This window comes from Hetaerina americana, unplaced genomic scaffold (genome assembly GCF_022747635.1).
Source record: "Hetaerina americana unplaced genomic scaffold, ioHetAmer1.1.p SCAF_7, whole genome shotgun sequence".
NCBI lineage: Eukaryota > Metazoa > Arthropoda > Insecta > Odonata > Calopterygidae > Hetaerina > Hetaerina americana.
In genome coordinates this window covers 5,057,505-5,084,124 of record NW_027287316.1, presented here as the reverse complement: position 1 = coordinate 5,084,124, position 26,620 = coordinate 5,057,505, and the positions used below count along the sequence as shown (strand labels likewise).

At 39.9% G+C, this 26,620-nt stretch overlaps 1 protein-coding gene across 1 annotated transcript in view; it reads right to left on the bottom strand.

Moving 5' to 3' along the window:
• LOC139696965 (endoplasmic reticulum aminopeptidase 1-like) overlaps positions 1 to 26,620 on the bottom strand; it is a 44,916-nt gene that overhangs the window by 11,092 nt on the left and 7,204 nt on the right. The window contains exons 3-12 of the mRNA XM_071595876.1: positions 26,228 to 26,410; positions 24,109 to 24,191; positions 22,516 to 22,605; positions 19,823 to 19,950; positions 16,883 to 17,063; positions 13,388 to 13,613; positions 10,347 to 10,501; positions 5,298 to 5,582; positions 2,871 to 3,029; positions 2,204 to 2,513 (exon numbers count right to left, since the gene is read on the bottom strand). Coding sequence (XP_071451977.1) covers positions 2,204 to 2,513; positions 2,871 to 3,029; positions 5,298 to 5,582; positions 10,347 to 10,501; positions 13,388 to 13,613; positions 16,883 to 17,063; positions 19,823 to 19,950; positions 22,516 to 22,605; positions 24,109 to 24,191; positions 26,228 to 26,410 — 1,800 coding nt within the window. The remainder of the gene's footprint in view (positions 1 to 2,203; positions 2,514 to 2,870; positions 3,030 to 5,297; positions 5,583 to 10,346; positions 10,502 to 13,387; positions 13,614 to 16,882; positions 17,064 to 19,822; positions 19,951 to 22,515; positions 22,606 to 24,108; positions 24,192 to 26,227; positions 26,411 to 26,620) is intronic.

The window sequence follows — 26,620 nt, the reverse complement described above, 5'->3', positions numbered from 1 at the left end:
AAGGAGGCAACGAAATGAATGACGCAATAACAGCAGTTGGATCCACAAAAAAGAAGCAAAGACACATAATTCAGTTGAAAACTTTATAGCTTACTATTAACATGAGTCAATCAACCACGATTAGTATTCTATTGAGAATTAAAATAGTACAAGGATTCCATAATAATCCTGATTTTACACACCGTATTTCCTCGCCAATAAGTGGCACCCTGATTTTTCAGGTCTCAATTTATGAAAAATATGGGGGTCGACCGGAAGAGGATGAAAATATTTTGATGTCAACATGACATAGGAAGAAAATTGCAAAATTACATTTAAAAATTAGCAGCTTCATGCCTATCAAAGTTTATCCATCATAGAATCCCAGAAATTCATCAACACTGCCACTGCTTAACCCTTTCTGCAGTTGTCCCAGGGGTAGTCGAATGTCTCACACACAAGAGTCATCTTCACTTGCCATGTAGCACGTTGCTAACTTCACATTTTCAAAAATAAATAATAATAGTCTCACTTTCAACTTTCCCCCAGGACTTTTTTTATCATGAACACCACAAATTGACAGTTGTTTCATTCTTCCCATGATTAAAAAGAAAGGTTTACACAGGTACCAACTCAAGTTGGAATTTAGGAGCACATAAATGAGTTTCTTTACTCATCTGCATTTTACTAAATCCACCTCTGCTCCCTCTCCTCTCGTACCATCATCTCTTTTCATGCAATGCTTAGTCTCCGTTATTATTTTGATAACATTGAAATTTTTGTTCAAGCAACCAATTCCCACGCCTTGACAAGCCACTCATACTACTCAACGGTGAGTGCTTGTAGACTCCAAGAGTTTATCGGGAATGATACGATGTATGCCTGTATAAGCAGACATCCCTGTTACTCCAATGCATATTTAGTTTCACAGCAGCACTGCGTGCGAGATGAAACTGTCAACTTGCTATACTATATAAATTTAAGATTTATTTAGGCATTTTTCTTGGGAAGTGCTTTCAGCAAAATATTAAAACTCTGCTGCTTACTGCTGACTCAAAACAGTGATATTATTGACATTTGAAATCAAGGCAACCACTTTCTATGCCTGACGAGGTGAAAAATGCTTGACAGTATATATTTTTGGGCTTGCCCTAACAGGCCGAAGTTACACCATGCACCCATAAGAGGCTGCAGGCTCAATTTGGAGCACATTTTGGAGAAACATCATGTTAAGACCCAGGAAATGTGATAACTGCTGAGAACCATAAAAATCAGTCACCATGAAATCAAATTATTTCAAACATAAATAATTTTTCAAGAAAGAAGTTTTTATGAACCGCACCATGTTTACAACTCATTTTCCAAAACACTCAACTGAAGAAAAATTGATGAAAATATGCAGTTCATTTATGTTGTTTCTGGTGCCATTTGGTGCTTGCTGAGCCATTGCTCACCATTTCATCTGAGACTGCCTCCCTCCGAATGTAATCCCTTCCCGCTAAAACTGGTGGGAGGCCAAAATACATTTTGCTTTCACTCTGGTGGTGGCGTTAGCAACTAAAAGGAAAGGCCATTAAGTCAAAACATTCTAATATTAGGGGCCACCTTTAATCTATACAGCGCATATTCAGCACACTTCCTGTAGCTATTGGGTGAACATAAACAGTGCATTCACATCTGAGGAGAACCGCACAGTTGAGCTGCAAATGCACTGCCTCCTCTCCTTCCACAACGGCAAAGTGTGCGCCCGCCACCTCATTCAAGATCGAGAACTTCTAATCACCAATAACCGACCCACACTCAGTCCCAATCCGTGAATCCAATTTTGCGTATAAACACAGAACAAACCAACAAATAAAACAATCATAAATAAAATTAAAGGAGATTAGTAGATTCATAAATAATTAGGGATGATGTGATTTTTTTTCGATGGGAGATACATATCATTCAAGACATATTTCCATACATGCATTTCCTTTTTCCTCCAATTTCCTCCGTAACTTTTTTCTTTTTGTGCAAATGTTATGGAGCTCACTACACACATCTAAAAAGCTGCATCACATAAAACAAAATCATCGACTCATTAAATTTTGAATAGAAGATTATAGTAAATCACCCAAGACCGTTTGAGCCCACAAGTAAAATGAAATTGAATATAAAATCAACCCAATTAAACCCTGATAAAAAATTGGCGTGCAAGGAAGGCCCCTTGGGAGCTACGCACCTCCAGTCATGTTCATCCAGACGAGGTTGGGCGCACCAGGGTCGAGATCCGTGTGGAAGGTGAGCGGGATGTACCACTTGTAGCCAAAGGGAGAGGGGAGGGCTTCGTGGGGCGTGGGCGTCGTGAGCACCGTCCCCATGGCGGCAGTCGAGAAATTAGCCGAGGACGAAGTGAAGGGGTAGGAGGGGGTGTTGGGTGAGTTGGGAGAGAGCAGGAAGCGCTTCTGGGTGGCGCGGAATTTCCGTGGGCCCTCTCGTGTGATCGTGACGAGGGGATAGCCCATCTGCCTGGTCCACGTGTCCATTATGGCCTGCAAAAGAAAAGATGGCGAGCGAATGAATGACACCCTTGCTGTCCTAAATACTCCATTTAGGGAACTCATTCAATTGTTAGCATTTATTAAAAAAGTTAAGATTAATATCAGCCTATTATTTGCATCTCATGAATACTACCAGATGCATGCCCTACCAAGATAAAGCAACATTATGGGTCAAATCAGAGGGTATTCTGGGATACAAGGGATTGGTTAAAACCCACATTTCCAAATCAAATCATCCTTATTTCATTTTATTATCACTATTACTTCTATTATATTTATCTTAAATTATTATTTTTTCATGCCCTCACGGAGAAGCACCAATTAATTGGCCTCAAAAAATGACCTCACCTTCACATTGATGGTGTTGTTGGCACTGAGGGAGAGAGAGCTCCAGAGGTCATCAGTGTCTGCGTTGCCAAATGCATGCATCTGGAGGTAGTGGCTCAGCCCCGAGCGCAACGTCTCTTCACCCACAAAATCCTCCATCATGCGCAGGATGGCCGCACCCTTTCAGGGGGGGAGAATGGGAGAAAGGTGCTATTCACTTGATGCACGGGGTGCACAAAGGGGAGGGAGGGGCCGACAACCACGGGAGGGTCTGCCCTGGCCACCCACCAGCTGAAGAGGTGGGGCCAGGGGTGGGGTGGGATATCTCTTCTCAAAACAAAGGAACCAAGCAGGGGATTGGGCCAATGATTCCAACTTTTATTTCAGGCTACTTATTGAGATGTCAGAAATATCATAATACAGATATTTCCCATTCATTTTCTTGAAATGAAATTTCATTGAAAAAATCATGCAAGGCATTTTTTCACAGATGTCAGTGTTTCCCACTTACTTGTGGCCTGGCTGCCCAGGGAGTAGGTTCAGCTAATCTAGAAGGGCCCTAGGTTCTAATCAGGTGGTTACCACCGGACAAACTCACCCTGAAATTGAAGCTATGTGATTTTCCTTTGCAATGAAACATCACAGAGAACCATAAGTGGGACGAATCGGATGAATACTTCAGGCCAAAAAACAACTGCTAGAGTGGTGGCTTAACCTTGTTCCAGCTGATATAGTTGCCTTGACTAGCAGTATTGGAGAAGAGGAATAGTTGTTTAATATTTAATTATCAATTAACATTTTGAAACCTATGCACTAGCCATTCACAGCATTTCAAACACCCCCACTGCAGTTCTCCTTTCACTCAGTGGTGGACTCAATGGACAATACTGAAATGGTTTTTCAACCTTTTATAATTCCCCATTATTTACCTTACGAAGCGCCTCCAATTTTCCTTTGATCACACTTTAGGCACCCATTTCTGTTCTCCATGTTCTACACCTTTGTTATCCTTTCTCTGTTTGCCATGGAGATAAGGCCAGAACTTGATGTGTAATGAATATTATTGTTTTACAAAAAACTTCGTCATGACATCTGAGGATATCCATATTGGAAAACCTGCGGCCTCCATCAGGGAGCTCTGGGGGATTCATTGGATCAGTAGATCTAATTGTGGAGGTAATGGGGCATTTGGAGCAAAGGGACAACAATTTTGATTATCTTCAGTACTGTCTGCGTATCCTTTGAAATGGCAATCGTGCCAAACATAAATACAAAATGTCAAGGACTACAATAAAAAAAAATGAAGTGAGACACTGCAATGACTAGTTAAGGGACAACACAGTGTGTACTGTCAGTGCACTGAAGTTGGTTGAAACCAGAGGAGTAAGACAGGGGGGTTAGAGAATACCACCCACAGCTTGGCTGAATTGACACTAAGGGTAAAAGGCAAATAAAATGCTAAATAATACTCATTCATTTGTAAAATTTTATCTATGCATGGACTTCACCGAAGAACTGTGTTGTGTCTGCCACTCCAAACTCTCTCCTGATAGAGCGTCAGAACAGCAAGGCAGGAACTATACATGCATTCTTTAAGTATTTACACAGAGATTTACTTATGAAAAAAATGCTAAGTTGGCAAATCAATTGCCCAGAAATCAAGAGGTACTTTAACAAGGAGTATACACATCCCCTCGTAAGAAATCTTTTCCTGGTTCTAACCAAATTATTGCTCACCAACTGCCCTCTGTCGTTTTTAATAGCAGAGGTAGGAGCAGAAACCATATGGACTGGGGAGATGTACACTCCCTCAAAGCAGGGACTGGGTTCTAATCCATGTCCAGACATCATACATCCAGTTTTGTTCGAAGGATTGGAATGCCTTTGGATTGAGTCAACCGATTGAGATAAGAATTATGTAACTATTAGAATGAGCAAACATAACATTTTGTCGGTCCCAGCTGATTCAATATGACCTGAAAGTCCCTCAAACTTAACTTATGGCAGTTTTAATCATCATTATTTTATCCATGGTATTAACTAAGAAATCTTACCATTTTCTTTCCAAGACTAGTTTATATGCTTGTCACACGTTTCAAACAATTTGAATATTTTCTGAATGTTCTTCTTACCATGATTAAGTCACTAGACAATGGCTCTGGAATATTACATTGATCTTATTGGGAGGGAAAGTGATGGCAAAATATATATATATATTTTTATATAATATATTTATAAACATGTTTTATGTAATCATACAAATATATTGATGCAACCATGTACATGACTCACTACATGTGATTTAGTGAAGTTATGAACTTAAGCCAAAAACATGGCACAGGCCTGCGATCTCAGCCGAGAGAGAAACAAGATAGATTAAGATGTTCGCCGCAACTGTCTCGACCATGGAGGCCAGGCCTCGAGACGCTAAATGCTCCAGCCACTGACCTTGCTGTATGAGATGGTGTCAAAGATGGCTTCAATTTGCGCAGGGTCCTTGACACCATCCTCCCCATCGCCATCTTCCTTGCCACTGCCGCCGACAGATATCGGGTGTGATGATGGGAGCGCATCCAGGCGCAGGGCAGGCTGCGTCTTGTCCACCACAAACTGGTCGGCCACGCCCCAGTCGGGACACGCCCACGACACTCCCACACTCTCAGCAAAGCTTGCAAACCCCTCATTGAGCCAGAGGTCATTCCACCACCGCATTGTCACAAGGTTCCCAAACCACTGTTGGAGCAATGGTACAGTAATAATAACAACAACAACAACAACATTGTATTCATTTCACAACAACATGCACCTTTAATTTCTGCCACTAGAATTATTAAGAAATCACTACATAAACATATGAAATTCTTGGGCATTGAGCCAACATATGCATATGAGAGGTTTACATGAAAAGTATCCGTAACAATTTTTCCTCACGTGGGCGTGAGGTGCTGCATTCAGACCACCAGTTGAGTGTGCACATGATCACAGATCATATTGGTGTTGACAAGTTGACAGTGCACACACCATTATCGCCGAAAATTTGGCGATGTTTAGATCTTTGCTAAACTCAAAGGTCCCAAAGGTCCAGACGAACGACCAAACGCGGAGAGTCGAGTGTCTGCTGCAAAGACCTTCTGCAATGGCATCCCGACAATTCCTCAACCTCCTTATAGTCCCGACTTGGCACAAGCAGACCACTTCACATTGCCAAAAGTGAAACTCTCCTTCATAGGACACAACCACCTCCCCTCCCCTCCCTCTTTGACGGCCCCTCAGTGCCGTCAAAGAAGCTTCTGCAATGGCATCCCGACAATTCCTCAACCTCCTTATAGTCCCGACTTGGCACAAGCAGACCACTTCACATTGCCAAAAGTGAAACTCTCCTTCATAGGACACAACCACCTCCCCTCCCCTCCCTCTTTGACGGCCCCTCAGTGCCGTCAAAGAAGCTTGTACAAGTACCCTGAAAGACCTTCTGGAATCCACCTTCCAGGGAACCTTCGAGTCGTGGAATAGCCGCTGGTAAAAGTGTGTCAATGCTCAAGAATAAAGTACTTAAAAGAATTTTTAGGCCTTGTGGCACCATCTGAAATATATCTACTTTTCTGAAAATTTTCCTGATCTTTTTTATACAAACCATGATTAAATAAAACAATTAAAAATGAGCCCCTCCAAAGAGCATCGAGGCCACAGAGGTAGGTAGACCCCTTTTAAGGCAATGCAAAGTTATGCGTAAAAGCAATCTGGTAAGTAATATCCCTCGGCTCCGGAAATGAGATACCTTGATAACTTCTGGTGGAATGAATTCACTTCCACCCACAAGCCCCACACCAGAACCTTCATGTCCTTTCTCACGGGTCAAGAACCCCTTGGCTGACCGAAGGATGATTCTCACTCAGAGAGAGGGAGATCTCCTTCGAAGGTCCACCACCCTTCAACCTGCATTGACACTGCACACAAGAGATTCACGTCCATCTTCAATGACCACACCGTCCAACACATCCAACTGGTGTGGGACAAGATACAAGCAAAGGGGAACAAGCGAGGCATCACAGGACTCGAGGATTGTTTGCTCAGGCATTGGGATATTTGCCTGAATGCCACCGAGTACAAGTGCAGTCCGTCAGTGGCATTGGGGGATGACCAAATGGCATCAGGCCCTTCACGCAAGTTGCTCCTCACCACAACAATGAAAATTCACCTCCCCCAGGGATGAAACCCCAGACCTGAGGCCCTTCACGGAGCACCGCTCTGGAAAATGCGCTCCATTCTTCATCTGGTGAGTGCACTCTTTCATCAGATTCTCACTATCATTTGTCGTGGCGTAAACCCAGGTGGGATTGCATTTGATTCCTCTTCTCTGCCTCCCACTCTTGCTCCGGCTGACTTGCGCATTCAAACAGGATGCATCGCTTCGTATGGCTACGGCTTATGGTCTACACTTCCAGGGCAAAATAACTCTGCCCGAAACACAAATGGACATTAAGGACAATGGAAGCATGACTGTCTAGCCTAACAGCGCAGTGCTAAGGAACTTATTTTTTGTAAAATTACTATTGGCTTTAATTTTAATTTTTACCAATAACATTTGATTTAATTTCTAATATTATGCGTAAGTTGTGTGTTTATTTTGTGATAATCTTGTACTTTTACAAAGCCATTATAAAAAAGATATAATGAGTTAGGTCATTATTAAACCACCAACGGAAAAAAATGTGTTTTACCTCAAAAGAGGAGACAATAGTACTATCTATACGGAAAAGTATAGAAGCTGCCGTCATTATTTCACTTCTCTGAGGAGGTTTAAAGGATAGTGCTAGTTGCATCAACAGAGGGTTTGAATTTGCGAGTGATAATAAAAGAGAATCAAGTTGCAGCGCAAGAGGCAGAATGGGCCCACTTCAACTGATGACTTCCAGGAAGATAAAACTTCTGTCATTCCTCAGCATAATCTCCTTGCCTGATCACCTGCGCACTTGAACACACCATGCAATATTGCTTCAGAGTGTTTTCTGTGGGCAAAAACGTAAGCACGCAGCCATTGCGTTGAATGCATGTTTATAGAGGATGCTTACATTGCACGGCGGACTAAATTCCAGAGGTTGAGGAGAGCTATTTTACGATCATTTTTAGTCGCATGGCAGTGTAACATACTGATATAATCCATGAAAAAATAATTTCAGTTTGAAGAAACCAATTTCATTAACATTCAAAAACTCAATTCACATGACTAATATGATACAGGGTACAGCAACATAACTTCCTTTCTTTGAAAGCAAAATGCTTTCAAAAAAGGAAGTTATGCTGCCCCACCATGCTGTTATACATATGATATTGAAATACGTCATTAGTGCACAATTTCAGAGTGTAAAAGTCATTTGTCTTGACTGCAGTCAAGGCAAATGATTTTGACACTCCGAAATATTTGCACTGCAACGCACATTAGCGGATGACTCCGTTAAAAGTTACTCTCGCGGCATCTCCCGCAGTTTCTTTGGAATATGTCATTAGTGATACCAATTTTATTATAAAGTCTAAGTAAATTGGAACCTTTCTTAATGGGGACCTCTCATAGCAAGTAATTTGTATAACCAGGAAAAATATTTTGGTCAAAAATGACTCGCTCAATGAGTGACTTTTCGTAAAATGAGTGATGGGGAACTCCTGGAATGATTGCATGCCAACGACTTCAGTTTGCCTCGAGCACTGGTTCCACCAGCATTTCAGAGTCACTAGTGATCACACATTTTTCCAAACTTAGATTCAGACATGCCGTTGGCGATTTGCAAAATTTTATCACATTTCGTGCCGTTTTAAAAATGCCCCATAAGAAAAATCTGCCAGAAGAAATCGATAAGAGAATAAAAAATACAGTAAAATGGAAAGTAACATTGTTGAGAATCTCTAACGAAGATGTGAGTGTGGCTGATCCAGAAAGCACATCAACGATCAGTTGACACCAACAACAATTTGCCTTTTTTCCAGGAACAAGGATAAGACTAAGGAGATAGGCTTGACAAGAATATCTATGCAACGGGCACATATTCTCAACAATGTTTGAAAGTTGCTTCTCATATGGATAAACGAAAAGCAATTGCAATGAGCCACTTGAACGAGAATATCATTTGCGAGAAGGAGAAAGTGATATTTGCCAACCTTGTCGAGAAGATGTCAGGATCATAAACAACCAAAGAGGAATTTAAGGAGCCTTGCGTGGTTCAAGAAGTAAAGAGAAGAACTGGAATCCACGGCATTGTGAGGCATAGTGAAGCAGCCAAGCTCTGACTCAACGGTAGCAGAGAACTTCATCTGTCACTTCAAGAAGCTCGCCAAGTCTGAGGGTTTACCTGCTGCAACAGGTATTTAATTGTGATCGGATGGTTCTCATCGCAAAGAAGATGCCAAAGCGTACCTATGTACATGTAACAGTAGAAGAGAATTCATTGCCCCAACACAAGCCAATGAAAGGTCATCTCATGCTGGTATTTTCTGCCAATGCAATTGGCAATGTGAAAATTAAACCTCAGCTTGCATCAATTGTACTTCAATGGAGGGCAAATTCCAGAAGATTACGCTAAATGTAATGTGGAGGTCATAGGAAACTGCTGTATCATACCATACACACGAAGCATCGCCCTGATAAGGCAGTGGCAATGCACTCAAGAAATTTATTTAATGGTAATGCTGAGTCACATTTTTACAAAATTTAGAAGCATCAAAAAAGCAAATGTCTCTAGACACTTTTCTAGTAAAAAGGAATTAGGTGGGGATCGAAATGGTGTGGGGGCTAACGTACTGGCTTCCCACCCAGAGGGCCCGTGTTCAAATCCCGGCGGTGTTGAATATTTTTCAGAGGTATCTCGATCCCTACTTGAGGTGCTTTGTGGAGGGCTCTTTGAGTGAGTACGCCGTCCGTCGGATGGGACATTAAGCTGTTGACCCCTTGGCACCTTTCGTAAAGAGTAGGCTAATGCCGACGCCGGGTTTCTCTCCACCCTTCATCCTTTCCTGTCCATCCCCAATGGTGCAAATGACCTCAACTGTCGGTCGCCCACCCTAAATACTACTACTACTAGGAATTAGGTACCTATCATGCATAATAAATTATTTCAATTCTTTTTTTTAACAAATCACGTTTGCATACCTGGCCCCATTACTTCATTCCACCACGGAAGAAGAGATGAACACTATCCTAAACAATGTGCACATAATTTTCGTTGAATAAACCTTGTACATAATTTATTTTTTGGCATGAATTCCTTCAGTTGTAAGTGAAAAATTGTTTCATAAAAAGAGTATTTCACTTAATGAGTAATATTGCTGCACAAATTATGCTCATTGCAAGAGGATTCCACCGACTATTGGCACAATTAGCATTTAACTTGTCGAGTTGACAGCATTTGTCGGAGGCAAGTGGAAATTTCAGGGAAAACCCTTATCAGTGAGAGTTCAAGATTGTATGGATTTGATGCTCACCCCGAGTGACGCCAACCAACTCACCTGGTGTGCCAATTCATGCGCCACAACTATTGCCACCCACTGGTGCGCAGCGGATGAAGTCTCGTTGGGGTCATAAAGGATTGACGTCTCACGATATGTTATCAAACCCCAGTTCTCCATGGCACCTGCACTGAAATCCGGGATGGCTATCAGATCTGGGGAGGAAGACATTAGGTTTTTTTTAATCGGCCACAAATAAAACAGGCTTCTTTCTTTTGACAACTCCCGACATCAGATCTCTGAATTTCAGTAAACTCTAAAACGACACAATCACATTCAATTCTGAAAGTGTGCTAAACGAAGTCATATTAGGGTCATGCGAAAATATAGTACGATTAGCCTGCATAGTTCTCCAATGTTGAATTTTCAGGAAATGCTGATATTGTGCAGAGTATGGCAACATCAAAACCCCTTTGAAAAAGGAAGTCATGTTGCCCCATCCTGTATAAGCGTTGTTGATTCCGATTTTAGAAGTGGAAAAATTGGTAATAATATACCAGGGTCTCCCCTACACACCATGGTACAAAACAAGTGACAAAAACTCCTCTCTCCTTCTAGCAGTTGAAATTAAACATAATTCCTCAAAACCCTTAGATTCACAAATTACTATTAATGAACCCATCAAACCTCTTTTGAAAGCAAAAAGAAACCATCTCTATCAATACTTATCCTTGCTTGGTGCACATGTGAGGTGAAATATAGCTGGTTAATGCATATGCTACTGATAATGCTTAGCATTGGCTGATCTGATATTTCAGGAAACATTGGACGAAAAATCACCATTTCTATGAAAAAGTGACCAATTCATAGCACTGTATTCCAACTGTTAGCATTGCTCCAGGGACCTTGGTCTCAGGACTGTGGGAGTCGTCAGTATGATGGGGCGGTATGCAAAGAGATGAGGGGAGCAGGACCGCAAAGGGAGCAAGAATGGGGAGTGGGACTGGATTGAATGGGAGAGGAGGGGTCCCAGGGGAGATGCGCCACTCATGAGCCCCAATCACTTGACATGAGAACATCTTGACTTCTTATGCTAAACAAAAGTGATCTCATATCACCCAACTCCTACACAGCTGGCACTCTGCCCAACGAGCCTATACATTGACCAAATAGGTGCACTGAAGTTCTCAAATTCATTATCACCACGAAGAACGTAATTAGCAGGTTGTACCAGTAAGTAAACTACTAGTAATTCTACCAAAGCAAAGAGATTGCTTATGAAATGCTAACAATTTTCTCACCAATATAACAACTCAAATGTGAAACAGATAATTTACTAACCTGAAAGTCATCGCGAATTTCAAAACATAACACTCACTCAATAAAATACACCAAACAGAAATAATTACTTATTTTGTACTTCTAAACACCAATGAAATTGGGCTTCAAAGTACCAAGGCTCAGGTACTTCAAAACACCTATGAGATTGGGCTTCAAATTACCTGGGTTTTTAGAAGTATTGCAATTTACAATATAGTCAGTATGTATATGAATGCAAACATAACTTTATCATCAATTTCCAAGGATTCCATGTATGGGCAGTAAAATCTCAATGCCATTTTCTCTGAATTACTGATCGTAGCACTTTTCCACTTGATAAAATTTATTATACGACCGGGTTTCAATACATTACATCATCATCAGACCTTATGATGATGTAACCCGGTTGTAAAGTAAATTTTATCAAGTGGAAAAGTGCTACGATCAGTAATTCATTATGTTCGACATCCACCACATCATGCCTGAAGCTAGTCAATTTTCTATTTCCTCTGTAAACTAATGTACTACACAAATTAACCTTTACAATTACATGTTTTATGCTATCTGTATGTTGTAAGCTACCACAGCTATAAGTATTCAGTAGAAAGATAAGAGGATTGATTAATGACCATGAGCGTGGATCCAAAAACAGTAGACTTCCACCCACTGACTTGACCACAAAACCAGCACAACCTTGGAGCTGACAAGATAACAATGCACCCTTATCACGCACCGGTACATGTACCACGAAATGGCTGGAGAGGAAATTGTTGGGGAAGAAAGGGTGTGTGAAGGGGAGGAGAAATGTCTGGAGCTGCTGGAATGGTGTCACTCCAATGGGAAGGTAAGAATGCTCAGGGCACTGGTGTCGGAGGAGTGGGAATACATTGCTCATTAGGCATAACGATGTACAAATGTTCCAAAACATACTCACAAATCACCTTCTTTTCAATGTAGACTATCTCCACTACAAAGCTGCCTACAAATTGGGGAAATGCCTCGAGCAGGAGTTTAGCTGAGTGAGAGGGAACATCCCTTGGTCCCAAAGACCTCTCATTTTAAATCTCATCCTTAAATTCCCCCAGTCAGTCTGATATGATACTTGCGGAGGACAGGGTTCATTTTGTATTCTTTTTACATTGAAGTGTGCTTAATATACCCCCGTACTTGGGTGACCAAAGGATACCCTCCACCTGTCTTTTGGGAACCTCCTGGCTATTTTAGCTACACATTTTAGAAGACACCTTCCCCACATAAGGTAATTTAATCATTCCTGTTTAACATATTTTGTCACTGGAGGCACAAAAGAGGGCAAACTGAAGAACCTGTGGAGGACTGACGAGGATGACACTAGCTTGCGCATTAAGGGGAGATAAGAAGCAACTGGGATTATCAGATCTCGATGGTTATTAAAGCGGTTTCGGTAAATGTCAAAACTATCCTCATGGTCTTTAATTGAAATTATTAGGTCCAAGAAATTCACCAGTCCCACCCATTCCTTTTCCAAAATGAAACAGATTTTAGAATGTTGGGATTTTAAAACAAGCTTCACACTTACAAGCTTCCCTTTCGTGACTTAATGAATACGCCCATTTCAATTACACAAGTAAAAAGATAAAGAAACATTCCATATGAAAATAAACATTGAAATAATGATTTGTTCCTTCTGAAAAACAAGGAGTCAACAGGAAAGACATAACCAGCCAGCCACTTAGATGAAACAAATGCAGGTTGAAATGAGTCGAGTGAAATCTTCAGCGAAGGAGGCATTTTGAGGATACCTTGCTTTGGCAGTGGGTACGGCAATCCAAAGAACTCTTCGAAGTACGCAGTGAGGTTGGAGGCAAGGGAGAGCGCAAAGTCGGCACGGTGGAGATGGTGCTGCGGTGCGTACACGGACACCGAGATCCCCCTCGCTGTCTGCTTCGAGATGGACTTGTAGTCACACACCACCCATGCCACCAGGTACGTCGACATCTTCAGGCTCTCCTGGAAGTCGTCTCTCAACTGTGGGAAGGATCTCATTGTGAATCACAGCACCATACCAACTCCTCCTAGGAGTTCCTCACATTTCCATTCCGCAATGGCCTGAGACAGTCTTAAAAATACAGCACACTTGGGCTAACTAATAATGCAGAGGGACGTAATAGGGTCAACAGCAAAAAATAACAGGATGGCAATATGAGTCAAATCAGAGCATGATGTAAGGCTAATATGCAAATGTACAAAAAAAGTTGATGCACTACAAACAGACTAGTTGTCATTTATGGAAAAACAATAACTATATCATAATAATATGAATTAAGCAAAAAGCGCAATACACAGAAACTCTTTCCATATTGGGAAATCACACAAGGGCCAGAAAAGGAATGAATTGGAAGGACTGTAATACGTTCAAAATGCCAACACACTTCATTCAAAGACATTATTTTTAAAACACACAGACCTTACTTTAAATAATTTCAAATTGTAAGTAACCCTTTTATGTATATATTCTATGCTATTATCACTGTGCAGAGCAAATCAAATCCATGTTCAATTTGATAACCAATGTTGATCCACATGGGCACAGGACGAGAGGCTGTGATGACTTGAGGATAACTGCCCAAAACGCATTGCTACGTTTGCTAAGATCCCTTGCTATGCTGGTGTCGAATTTTCGAGAGAATTGCTTAGAAAACTAAGGGAAATTGAAAATCTGTTGTCATTTAAATCTAACTTTTATCAGTTCCTGAGCAAACATCAATTCTATACTCTGGATGAATCTATGTCTCTCCCTCTCTATGTCGATAAATAATTTTATCCTCACGTATGCTGTTACTGCTTCTGTTTACTGTTTTCTTTTTTATTAGTGACAACCATTTGCATTCCAACTCCAATTGTATTCGTACCTGTCTCTGGAATATTTGCAAGCAATGTGACGCGTTTCATGCATGTCTCAAACATGTCTTTTAGGAACCAGTTAACATCAATCAATCAATCAATCAATTATTAATTTTTGATGCAGACCAAAACAACTGCAATATTGCTATACTCATTCAGTGACTACATCTTACTATAAGTCACAATTCGCTAAGAATTTCTACTAGAAAATAAATGCATACATCAGACATACAATGGGAAATTTATTTGGAAAGGAGGAAGAAAAGTCCGCTCAAGGCCAAGGCATACAATCCTTCTTTTTTTCTTCTGCTCAAATTTTACAAATTATTTTGCTCTCCTCTAGTCCACAGAATTTTTTCAGAATAAAAATCAAATGCAGCTTGTGACATTTTTTCACCTCTCCAAGACTCATTAAACACCTGACATTATCAGACATTTAAAAAAATCAACAAAAACTGGAAAGAGTAGATAGAAACATTCCTTAATTAGATATAATAATGCCCTTAACAAATGTGAATGAAAAATTTAATAGCACTGTTTTAAGGGGAAAAGTTTAAGTCACGGGACTTTCAAAGGACTTTTTGTTTCATCAATGGGAATGAGAATATTTTGCAGAATAAACAAACAACTGGCATCTTTCACAGAAAATATAATTTCTATTTTTTTATGCAAGTGGTCACAAGATGTAATTAGAGTCCAGGATATGTACGAGTCCAGGATATGTACAAGGTCCGCTCAAAAAGTATCACGACTTTTGTGTTTATCCAAAAATTATTTATTTATTCATGAATATCTATTTTGTTCCCTTTTAAGTAATCCCCATTACATATTATACACTTGTGCCAAGGTTTTTTCCAATCCTCGAATCACTTCAAAAATCGTTTTTTGTGATCTTGTTCCTCCTTCGATGCAACAATGGAAAGGCACGAGCCAATCGATATGTTTAGCTCTTCACCAACTCCTCTAATGGTGATTCGACAATTGGCCAAGGCCATTTTCTTCACTTCATCAATGTTTTCGTCTGTCGTTGACGTGACATTCGGCATGCTCTCCGTCGTTCACATCTTCTCGGCCCTCTGAGAACATTTTGTACTTCTGATAAACATTTTGTACATTTTGATAAACGTTGCTTCGGTCCAAGGTAGCCGCTTCATATGCCACAGTCAACATTCGGAATGCGTCCGCGCACTTAATTTCATTTTTCACACAAAATTTGATACAGATTCTTTGATCCATTTTTTGGAACAGGCAAAAATTGAATACAAGCCAAAACACGTCCCAGCAAAACAGCTGTCAAAAACTAACCGAACATTCGAAATGGCCAAACGTTTCGGCATAAGGGAGAGACATAAGTACCAACATAACGCCACCAAACAAATCAAATATACATAACCTCCGGTAATTCAAAATTCACGACACTTTTTGGACAGGCCTCGTAAATGTCAAACTTAAACAAATTTGATATTAATTCTTGCTATTGTTTTACTATGAATATAAACTGATTTATAATCCATCCAGGTCTCTTAGCTGGCCCTCCAGTTTCATGAGTCATCACAATTTAGATGCTCAAGATCCCATTACATTTCTATGTGATTTTTAAGATGATAGACACACCATAAGAAAATTCAATTATTTATTTTAACACAGTAACAGAGAAATTTATCCAGAAAAGATACTGTGTCAGTTAATGTTGGCCATGGAAAGAGAAGGCATAAAAATCATACATATAAACTAAAAAAATTATGCGTAAAAACCATAAACACAGTAATCAACCCGAGGGTCGGTTTAGTAGGTGATGATAGAGTTCACCCAGTGCTAAGCCCTATATGGCATGTGAAATTCACACATCAGGGTAGGGGGGGGGCAGATCCTTTCCCTGTACTGTCTATAGTTCCCCAGGAAGTTCTGGTACCCAAAAAAATCACACAGCTCGGGTGAACATGGGGTGCCCAGGAATTTAACCCGAGCCCTCCAGTCATCGGCCCACTTTCCTACCCCTGGACTACCATGCCCCTTATTAGTAAAAATAAAACATCTAACGAATATAAGGTCATCAAACATTTTTCCCCATTAAAAACATTGCTTCAAAATTACTGCATAATGCATTTTATTTCAGAAGACTTAATCCTATGAGGGTGCATTTATGACTCTGGCACCTTTAACCTGTTTCTTTATATTTCCTTAAGCTTATCTTGCTTGGAATATGAAATGTATTTGCACTTTTTCCTCTGCTTTTGGGACTCGTAAAGTATAGCAGAAAGTTAGGGAAGTCATCTATGGACATATGCCATTCAGCATCAAATGACTACGTTTCCCTTTCGTCTTGTCAGCACACTCTAAAAACTAGGTGGGGTCAATTGCCTTTTAATTAATTGCAAAGGGGCCAAACTTACCAATCCAGTCCCCATGTAATATCCAGCATCTTCAGTGGCCTCCACAGGCATGTTGGCCAAGGCAATGTGGAAGCGGTCCCGAAACACAGACAGCTTGAACTTGGCTTTCAGATGCGGCTCATCCAGGCATGGAAAGGCTGACCTCGCATAGGTGGGCTCAAAATGCGTTGTGGCCAAATACCTGAACAAGGAGAAAAAATGAACAAAATGGCTCCGTTGATAGTATATACAATCATATTATAAATAACTAGGAATTATTAACGGCTTGGGATAAAATTTCTACACCAGACCTTGAACTTAATTATTTTATTGAATTCAAATAGCACTGGAAAATGCTTATTGAAATCAATGAAGTCCTATCTTTGACTCAGCACAAGAGGAGCTCACGTGGGAATCAGACTGGCCCTTGGACCGGCTTGCTTCCCACCCATCTTTGAACCAAGTCACGGGGCGATGGCACGCACACTCTAACACCTTTCTGAGGGAGGGAAGCCTCTTTGGCCCTGACCAGCAGGAAAGATCACGAAGGGACAACGCCAAGCAATTTCAGTAGGAGCAACTTCAATGACACACACGATGTCATAGGCATACAGCCTGACAAAAAGTCAAAATGCTAATTTATTTTTGAACACTCACACGTAGAAGTACCAAAATTATTTACTGACAGTTTATGAGGAATAACAAAAGGTTTTACTCATCATATACACAAAATAATATCATAGAATGAAATTCTCATGAATCAAGTTCAACATTTATCACAGTTCAACTTCCCAATGTAACGGTGCAAGTACTACTACATCAGTAGAGAGCTTTACGAAATTTGAACATCTAAGTGACAGATTCAGCGGCACCCACCCCACATTTATTAATTCAGCTTTTTAAAAATGCAGAGCAATGGAACGTCCCTTGTTGACGAGAGAAGATGGGAGAATCACAAAAAATGAGGTTGGCAGCATGCATGCGGCACAAATCTTTAATAAGTGGAAAATTGCATTTGAGTTGTCGTCTCTGTTATTACGGAACAGTCCACCACGTCACCCCTGAATCTGTAATTTATTAAAGATTCAGTTGTGATGTATTTCAGAGTAATTCACTGATCAACCTGGCACTTGTACAAGCTCCTCCACAAACTGAAAATACATTTAGACATGCAATGGGTGTGCCATCTCTACGACTTTGCTTGAATATTTCGCATTACCTTCACAAATACGGAGGACTGATTACTTTGGAAACCTTCAGCATTTCATCAGCATACAAGTTTTAAATACTGGATAGCATCAACCATTTCTTTCTCCCCTGGCCCGTCACTGCATATCCCAATTCTCATTCCACTACTCCATTTAAGCTATGTATCCGAGTCCCATGGAGATTTCAAAAACTCTTTTATCATTTCCACAATCCACTCCTATATTCTGCTATTTTTCCATTATATTTGTCCACTCTGCCCTTTTGTGTGCCTGTTAAAGATCAATGGCCAAATCAAAAGCAACCCAACTTCTTCCTATTTCATTGTTAAACATGGGGATCCAGATGGTGCAGTGGCTAACATACTGGGCTCCCACCCAATGGGCCCAGGTTTGAATCCCAGCGGCAACAGATAGATATTAGTGGCATCTTGATCCCTACTTGAGGTTCTTTGAGGAGGGCACTTTGAGTGAGTAGGTCTGTCAGATGGGAAGTTAAGCTGCGGACCCCTTGGTGTCTTTCATCAAGAGTAGGCCAATGCCAATGATGGGTTTCTCTCCACCCCTCATCCTTTCCTGCCCATCCCCCATGGCACTATTGACCTCAGCCGTCAGTCTCCTCCCATAAAAACTACTACTACAGTAAAACATTATTTTAATCCCAAATAATGAATGAGTATGATACCATGTAATTTGAAAATAAGAGTAATCTCTGGTAAACAAGGATTTTGAATTCATTTTTGGGGCTCTAATCAAGCGGGAAGGAGAAATTGAGTTTCTTACAGCCAATTTAGAAAATCCTTTGCAGTTTAAGGAAATATTATTCAATATAGCCACCCCTAATCACGTGATATACAAAGTACAATTTATTTGAAAAGTATTTATCAGCCAACACATGGGATGGGGTAGGTATTGAGGCATAATTAATGCCAGCGCCAATTTGGCATCCATAGACTGGTTTATCCTGAGGTGTTCCATGGAATTACATGGAATGATTTTTTCTGATTTCACTAACTCCAAGGGTGGATCCATAATATCAAGACCATTGTGACAAATTTGCCATTATTATTATCATTATTTTGTAATTATAATCAATTCATCCTTTGGTGAATGAAAGCCAACAGTTATTTTTTCGTCGTCACATGTTACACAAGAGCCCACTCTTCATTTGGATGCATTGCCTACCAAACACTGATTCATACCGTAGTAGTTATTAAGTTGTAAACAATTGATTTTCATTTAAATATTTCAATGTATCAACTGTATGGACCACAATCATTGATAGTGAGATTTTGAGTGGGCTTTGGATCCACGACCACTGCCCCCAATTACTGCCCAAATCGCTACAATTGTTTGCTTCCGCATCACACTATATAAAGTTCACATAGTTCCAATGCATGCAAGTATTTCTTTTCCTACAATGACTTAATAACCCTGTTGCATTATGTATTTACACCCCTATCTACAAGTATAAATGTAACAACAGACCACGGAATCAACATTACTCTACTCCTGAAAAAATGATACATTATTTAAACCAATCAAACTAAAACCACATAGGCGATAAAACATTATTCCCCCTCGATCATAAAACCCCAGTTCTTGGCCAAATATTTCCTGATCGTTGAAAATTCAGCTTTAGCCATTTGTCCTGATTGGTGGACAACCTGGAGAAGCATGCCTCAGGCGGTGTCCGATAAAGCATGGGTCAACAGGGTGATTCGAGATGGCCGAGTGGAAAGAGGGCCTCTTTTACCTTTTCTCCCCGCTGTCATCCACGTAGCTGCTCAGGTAGAAGCCCTCTAATTCTCTCGACAGGCGATATGTATATCTCAGGATCAGCACGTACACCCCCCCTGTCCTCCTTAAAGGCTGACGGGATTTCTTATCACTGGACAATGTTGTTGCTGGTGAAGGAGTAGACAGTGCTTTCTTTGAACTTTCCTCAGTATGATTCTGGAGTTGAAAAAATTACAAGAAATGAAATTAGGAAGTTTTCTTCAGCTATGGCACTCAAAATCGTGCCTTGCCAAAAAAATTACCCCCTCATCATCTCACATTGTTTTGGAAAAGATGCACCACATCTGCTTTAAGTTAAATCCTATGAATTATGCCACCATGGTTAACTGTACGTTTACTAAGGGTCACCGGCAATGAACAGGATAGGGGATGGGAGTGGTAATCTTGGTGTGGCTCGAAGGGAAAGGATAAAAGGGGGAGGAGGGATGGGGGAGAAAGGGCTGAGGACGGTTAAATCTGGTGGGGTGAAATTGGACATATGTATACTCCACTTTAATAATACATAAAGTCAGTCATTGATGTTAATTTGGAATGAAAGTTTAAGAGTCCATGAAACCAAGTTATTATAGATGTTCCAATTTCAAAATATCTTCAAAATTTTATCAAATGGTTGTGATATGTTGTCAGGTGAGCAACAAAAAAGTTTTGAATTCATAGCAAAGCTATGACAGATGCGGCTGGCAATTCCACTAAATACCACAGAAAATAATACTTTGTAAGTTCAAGATAGTTGGAATTTGTGATACAAATAAAAAAATCAAAAAAGTTTCCTTAAGTCAGTCTTTTCTGAATTCTTTGCATTAAGAAATCAATTGGGCATTTGACCATAGATTAATCTTAGAAGTTATCACGTTTTTCAATGCATTTTTTCTAATATACTCTCTACATGGTAAGTAGATGCTCACAATGAATACATTGCTCAACAAGGTCAGCTTATTCAAATGTGAAAGAGGGAAGATAATCTCAAATGCTAACCCTTAAGGTCTGGTGTCCAGTCTTCATATGAACACATTCGTCAGAAAATTTTAAGTTTTGTATTCTCAGGAGAATTTTACAGCCTTCATACAGTTATCTGGGACTGTTTTGTTAAGGCAATACTTGATGAAACGGAGTCTGAAGGTGAAGCAAGAGGGAAGATAAGAGATTGGAAAGAAATGAGGGACTGAGGGCAAGAATTCATAGCAAATATTCTTACTTCATTAAGAGTTCTTCCGGTGATCTTGTCAACACAGATGAAAATGTAACGACATGCTAAAACTGAGTAGGAAGATAAAGCAAGATTACCCAATGGAAAAAGGACAACACAATGACAGAGAGAGGGAGCTCATGAGACCGAATTTCCCAAAGTCAGCACTGCTTATACTAGACATCATGGAGGCATTCTTACCCCCAGTTAGAATACGTCTGGATGGGTTGTTTCGTGAGGAGAGGCAAGGGAATGTGTAAGATTGTGCAGTCCCAGTCCATCCAAAACTCACCTTAACTGGAAGAATACCAGTAATAAGAATATTGGCATTTGGTCATATCAAAAGGTAGAAACCAGGTTTTTTGAAATTTGCGAAAGGTAGGTTTTTAATTTACTAAATGAACATGTTCTGAATATCAGAACCACAGAAATCAACTCCAAGGTTGGTTTGAGAGATGAAGGCGGAGCTAGCCTAATACTATACACACATATGCCCCACAGAGCATATGAAAATCACACATCAGGATAGATGGCCTGGTTTGGAACCCAAAAAAATACATAGCTTGGCTGAAGCTGAGGCCGTCCTCATGCAATGTCACCCGCACCCCACACTTAGTTGGACCACCATGCCCCATTGCATTATGAAATACTATTTTCCTTTGGGCACTGCTCCATCATTTTTGGGCGGTGAATTTTCAGGAAGGCATACAATTCATTTGAAAGCTAGGACTCATCCAGCACAAATGAAATCTTGATTTTACAATAAATAAATGAAAGGACTAACTTTGTAGTTCCACACGAAAACGATTTATTCACACGACCCGGGTTTCGAAGTAAAACTTCATCATCAGGTTCTTCTTCATCTTTAGTTTTACTTCGAAACCCAGGTCGTGTGAATAAATCGTTTTCGTGCGGAACTACAAAGTTAGTCCTTTCATTTATTTATAATGAATCGGTTCCATAAAGTTACGCCAGAAACCATTAATTAATTGATTTTACAAAATAAGGTTCCGAACTGTTGCGTAAAATCAAGATTTTATTGCACACAGAATAATTTCTCAGAAAATTCTCCACAAAGACCTAGGAGTGGTCTATTTGCACGACAAACACTTCCAAGCTACATTAACCTGCAGATATCATGGAGGAGTAAGAACAGGGAAGAATAAATAAATGGGATTCAAGGGTTTCAGCAGTGCTTGATGATTTGCAATTAAAGAAAGGCAATTCCTCTTTCAAACTCAAAGGTAGGTAGCTCCTCGTAAAGGCACAGTTCCCATCACCACTCCAATAGATTTCCTCATTCATTAGCACCTCCTCACCTTTGACCCCTTCCTCCGCTTCTTCGAATTGGTCTTCTTCTTGGTGCCACCCGTGGTGGTTCCCTCGGTGCCTCCGTTGGCCCCCTTGCCCCCCCCGGCCTCACCCCCCTGCTGCTCCTCGTCTGCCAAATGGGCCCCCTCCGCCTCCTCCACCTCCACGTACACCTGCTGCAGAGAGGGGCACTCCAGGAAGCGGGTGATGTTCATCTCGTGGCCGTGGCCATCCTTCATCCACTGCAACAATCCCAACATTACTCCTTGTATTAGTAGCAGTTATCAAAGGAGGCGACCGGCAGCCGAGGCCATTTGCACCATTAGGGGGGGATGGGAACAGAGGAAGGGTAGGGAGAAACCCGGCAACGGCATCAGCCTACCATAAAAATAGGAACTACAGAGGGTCACCATAACCTGGCCAGGAATTACATTTCCTTGAAAATTGTAAAAAAACGAAAACGAGTTTGAAATACTTTTGATGAAACAGAAAAGATTGTGGTTCTTAATGCAGGAGGATAAGAGCGAGCCCCTAGTATAAATTAAAATATCATTGCTATTATGGAGTGTGTGTGTGTGGGTATATATATATATACGATTGTACGGAAAAACTCACACGAGCAGCACAATAATGGGCTGACACAATATAACACAAATAGAAGCTCGAACAATTATCTGTGTGAGTGTCCTTTTAAATGTTGCTATTCTATTCTATTTGTGTTATATTGTGTCAGCCCATTATATACATATGTATATATATATATTTCTATGTATATATATACATACACACACACACATATATATATATATATATATATATATATATATATATATATATATATATATATATATATATATACATACATATATACATATATATATGTATATATATATTTCTATGTATATATATATATTTCTATATATATATATATATAAATATATTTTCTGCTGAGGCATTCTTAACTAAAAAAAAGTATTACTAAAACAATTGTACTTATGCATGATAAAAATTAATTTCAAAATTGATAGATTTAATTGGTCAATAGAAATACATCATTACTAAAAATTAAAGATGAATTTTGGAGTTGAGAGACAGGCCAGTATAGTCAAAATCACACTGTTTATAGTTGCGACAGTTCATATACATTTTGGAGTCAGAAATGAGTGAAAGAGTAACGCTCACACTCAGGGCTGAAGGACAACTTTCCTCCGGGCTGACTCAGAATCAGGCATCCACTTCTAGATTGGAAATTAAATTAACTCAGGCACCATGAGTTAACACTAGACCACGAGGCAAGAGGTTTCCACCTTCAATTCCTTGCAAATAATGCCTGCGTGACTAAAAAAATCCAACGCAAAACAGTTGATCACTAGAACTTGAAAATAACAGCACCCAAGGCATTAGAAGTTTTAACTGAAGATGAGTGTGCATGCAATTTCCAGAGCATTCTCATGCATTTTTCATAGCATTGAGGAAGGAACTGGCTCCAAGATCCATCACTGAATAATAACCACCTGTCATAATGTGGGAATTGCATTCCCCCATAGCAATTAGTATTTGAGATGAGCGTAATATAACTAACGGAAAAATCTGTTCAATTTATTTATGAGGGTTTTAAGTAAAGGATAATATTTAATTCCTTATTATCGTTGCTTTCCTAATTATATTTTAATATTATATCAGACATTTGCAACTTGGCTCCAATATCACATGTTTCTCAATGTTCACCCACTTATGAACCTCACCTTGTCAGTTATTGTCAAATTCTTGGCATGGAAGACTATGAAATTTGTATCCTCATCTACAGCGAATTCAATTGTAACTTGACCTGGAAATGAAAAGAAAAAAATATAGTCACGTACATATTTAATCAAAATTAAAAAAAAATCACATTCCATGATAACATTTTCTATTACTTTGGCCTTGAGAAATAACATTGCATTTTGCCAAATGCCATATTAGTATGCAGAGCATACAAAAATTTATGAAAGCAGTCAAATCACCCAGTTTAACCAATTTGAATAAAGAGTCCACTAATTAAGTAACTTTAATTAAATAAGAATCTAGCCACAAAAATATGTAACCATTACTATGCCGTTTCAAATTTCCACTCTTTAGCACTAATATTCATATGGAAATATCAATTTGGTTGGTAATAAGAATTATTCAGAGAGATAGCATCTATACTTGACATGTGAAATTCTGAGAACTCAGTAGTCTTTATAATGAGGTTCCAGGCAGATTTACTGAGATTGTTGGAGGACTTTAAGCCATGTATGTTTCAGTTTCTTTTAGTCATTGTCATCAACTTATTGGGTTCCTTTTTAATGGACTTATAGTATGCCCTCAGTGGCGCTATTAATGATTCTAGCAAAATTTTCAGGGATACATATTCACAAGTCTCTATCCTGGGAAGTTCATGTTGATCAACTACGCCCTAGAGCTGCCACCAAATATTACCAACTACGAAAAATTGTGACCCTGGTTGACAATGCCACCGCTCTCTCAGTCTATCATGCATTTATTCCCAGTACACTGAAATAAGGCATTGCTGTGTACTAGTATCATTTCATGCGCCTCTTTACTACTCACTACAAAAATGTGCTCTAAGAAGATTTCCAAGGGCAAACAGTTATAGACCTTACTTTAACCGATTCAACATTCTAACTCTTCCCTTTTTGTATCTATTCCATACTATAATCTTTGTCCAACAAATCAAATCCTTTTTCACTCTGAAAACCAATGCTGATGCACATGGGTATAGCACAAGAGGTTGTAAGGACTTCAGAATAACTGCCCACAACCCATCCATGTTTGCTAAAATCTCTGGATGTGCTGGTGTGACATTCTTGAAAGCACTACCAAGAAAATTAAGGGAAATAGAACATTTTTTATCAATTAAGTCTAAACTATACCAATTCCTTTGTATCATCAATGCTATACAATTGAAGAATTCACGTCCCTTTCTCAAGGCAAATGATTTCCTTCATAAATCTACGAAAATACTCGTTACTGTTCCTGACTCCTTAACTTATACTTTATTTTGAGAAATCAGCTGACTATGTAATATCCACTCTGTGACGTCTGCAGGGAATACGAACAGACAATGAGATACGTTCCATACTTGTAACAAACATGCCTTATAGCAACTAATTAACATTTTTATCATTAATAGGCAACTGATTTACATAGAGAGAGAGCTTACAATCGTCAATTCCCACATTTACGCTGTATCCTCATACTCTCGATGGTTAAGCACATTAAGATGAGAACAGGATTCTCTTAAGATGTGAATGCACAACTCCCGACTGAATGTCAACAAAATCTGAACGTACTTCCCCCAAGTCTTCAAGGTAAATGAAAACAGTTAAAAGCCCTAAAAATTAAGAATATATTCTTGTCTTATGATCAGAAATTGGTAAACTTGTAAATCCACATGAGCAGCAATTAGAACAAAAAACAAAAAAGATTGATGAAGAAAAAGAATTGGAAACAAATGGAGAATTTTGTTCAGCACATTTGCACTTCAGATCATTTGAAAATACACTGCCTAATTAGTACGAATAAATAACATCAAACACATTCGCATTACAAACTAGCCTTGGCTGTGCTGCATAATGCCACCAATTAAGTATTTTGTATGAGAAATTGCATGGTGTACATGGACCTCAACAATTTAACAGTCATTCCAGCAGTACAGAGTGAAGGCTACTTCACTTTTACTCTCCAGGGGTTATTTCCTCCCAGTCAATTGACTCCTGGCCAAAGGCATCTCCATATTTAGGATTGAATTTTCCCAGCCTGATTTTAACTGATAAACTTAGTTCCCCGGGTGTCCCTGAGGGAGAGCAGGGACTCACTCACCTTTGACATGCAGCGTGGTGAGGTTGGGGTGAATGGTTATATTGTAGCGGATGGGGTGGAGGGTGTGCGGCAGCCTCAGGTTGGACCACGGACATGGCTCGCCCGTCGGGGTGGTAGGAGTGGTCGTTGAAGGCCCAGCGCCCTGGAGGGAGCCATTGGCCTCATTCACCATGCAAGGGCACTCTGAAGGGAGAGAGAGGCACAAGTGGAGGAGTGGGAGGAGGAACATGCTTAAAACACTTCAACATATGACATCATGGAGAATGCAAGCGCAAGTGTTAAAAAGAAAAATTCACATAGGGTCACTTTCTTTAATATACACATCAATGTCTTGAATGAATTTCAAAGTGACATAATAGGACTACATTGAAGTACTCTTACTACTGAATTACT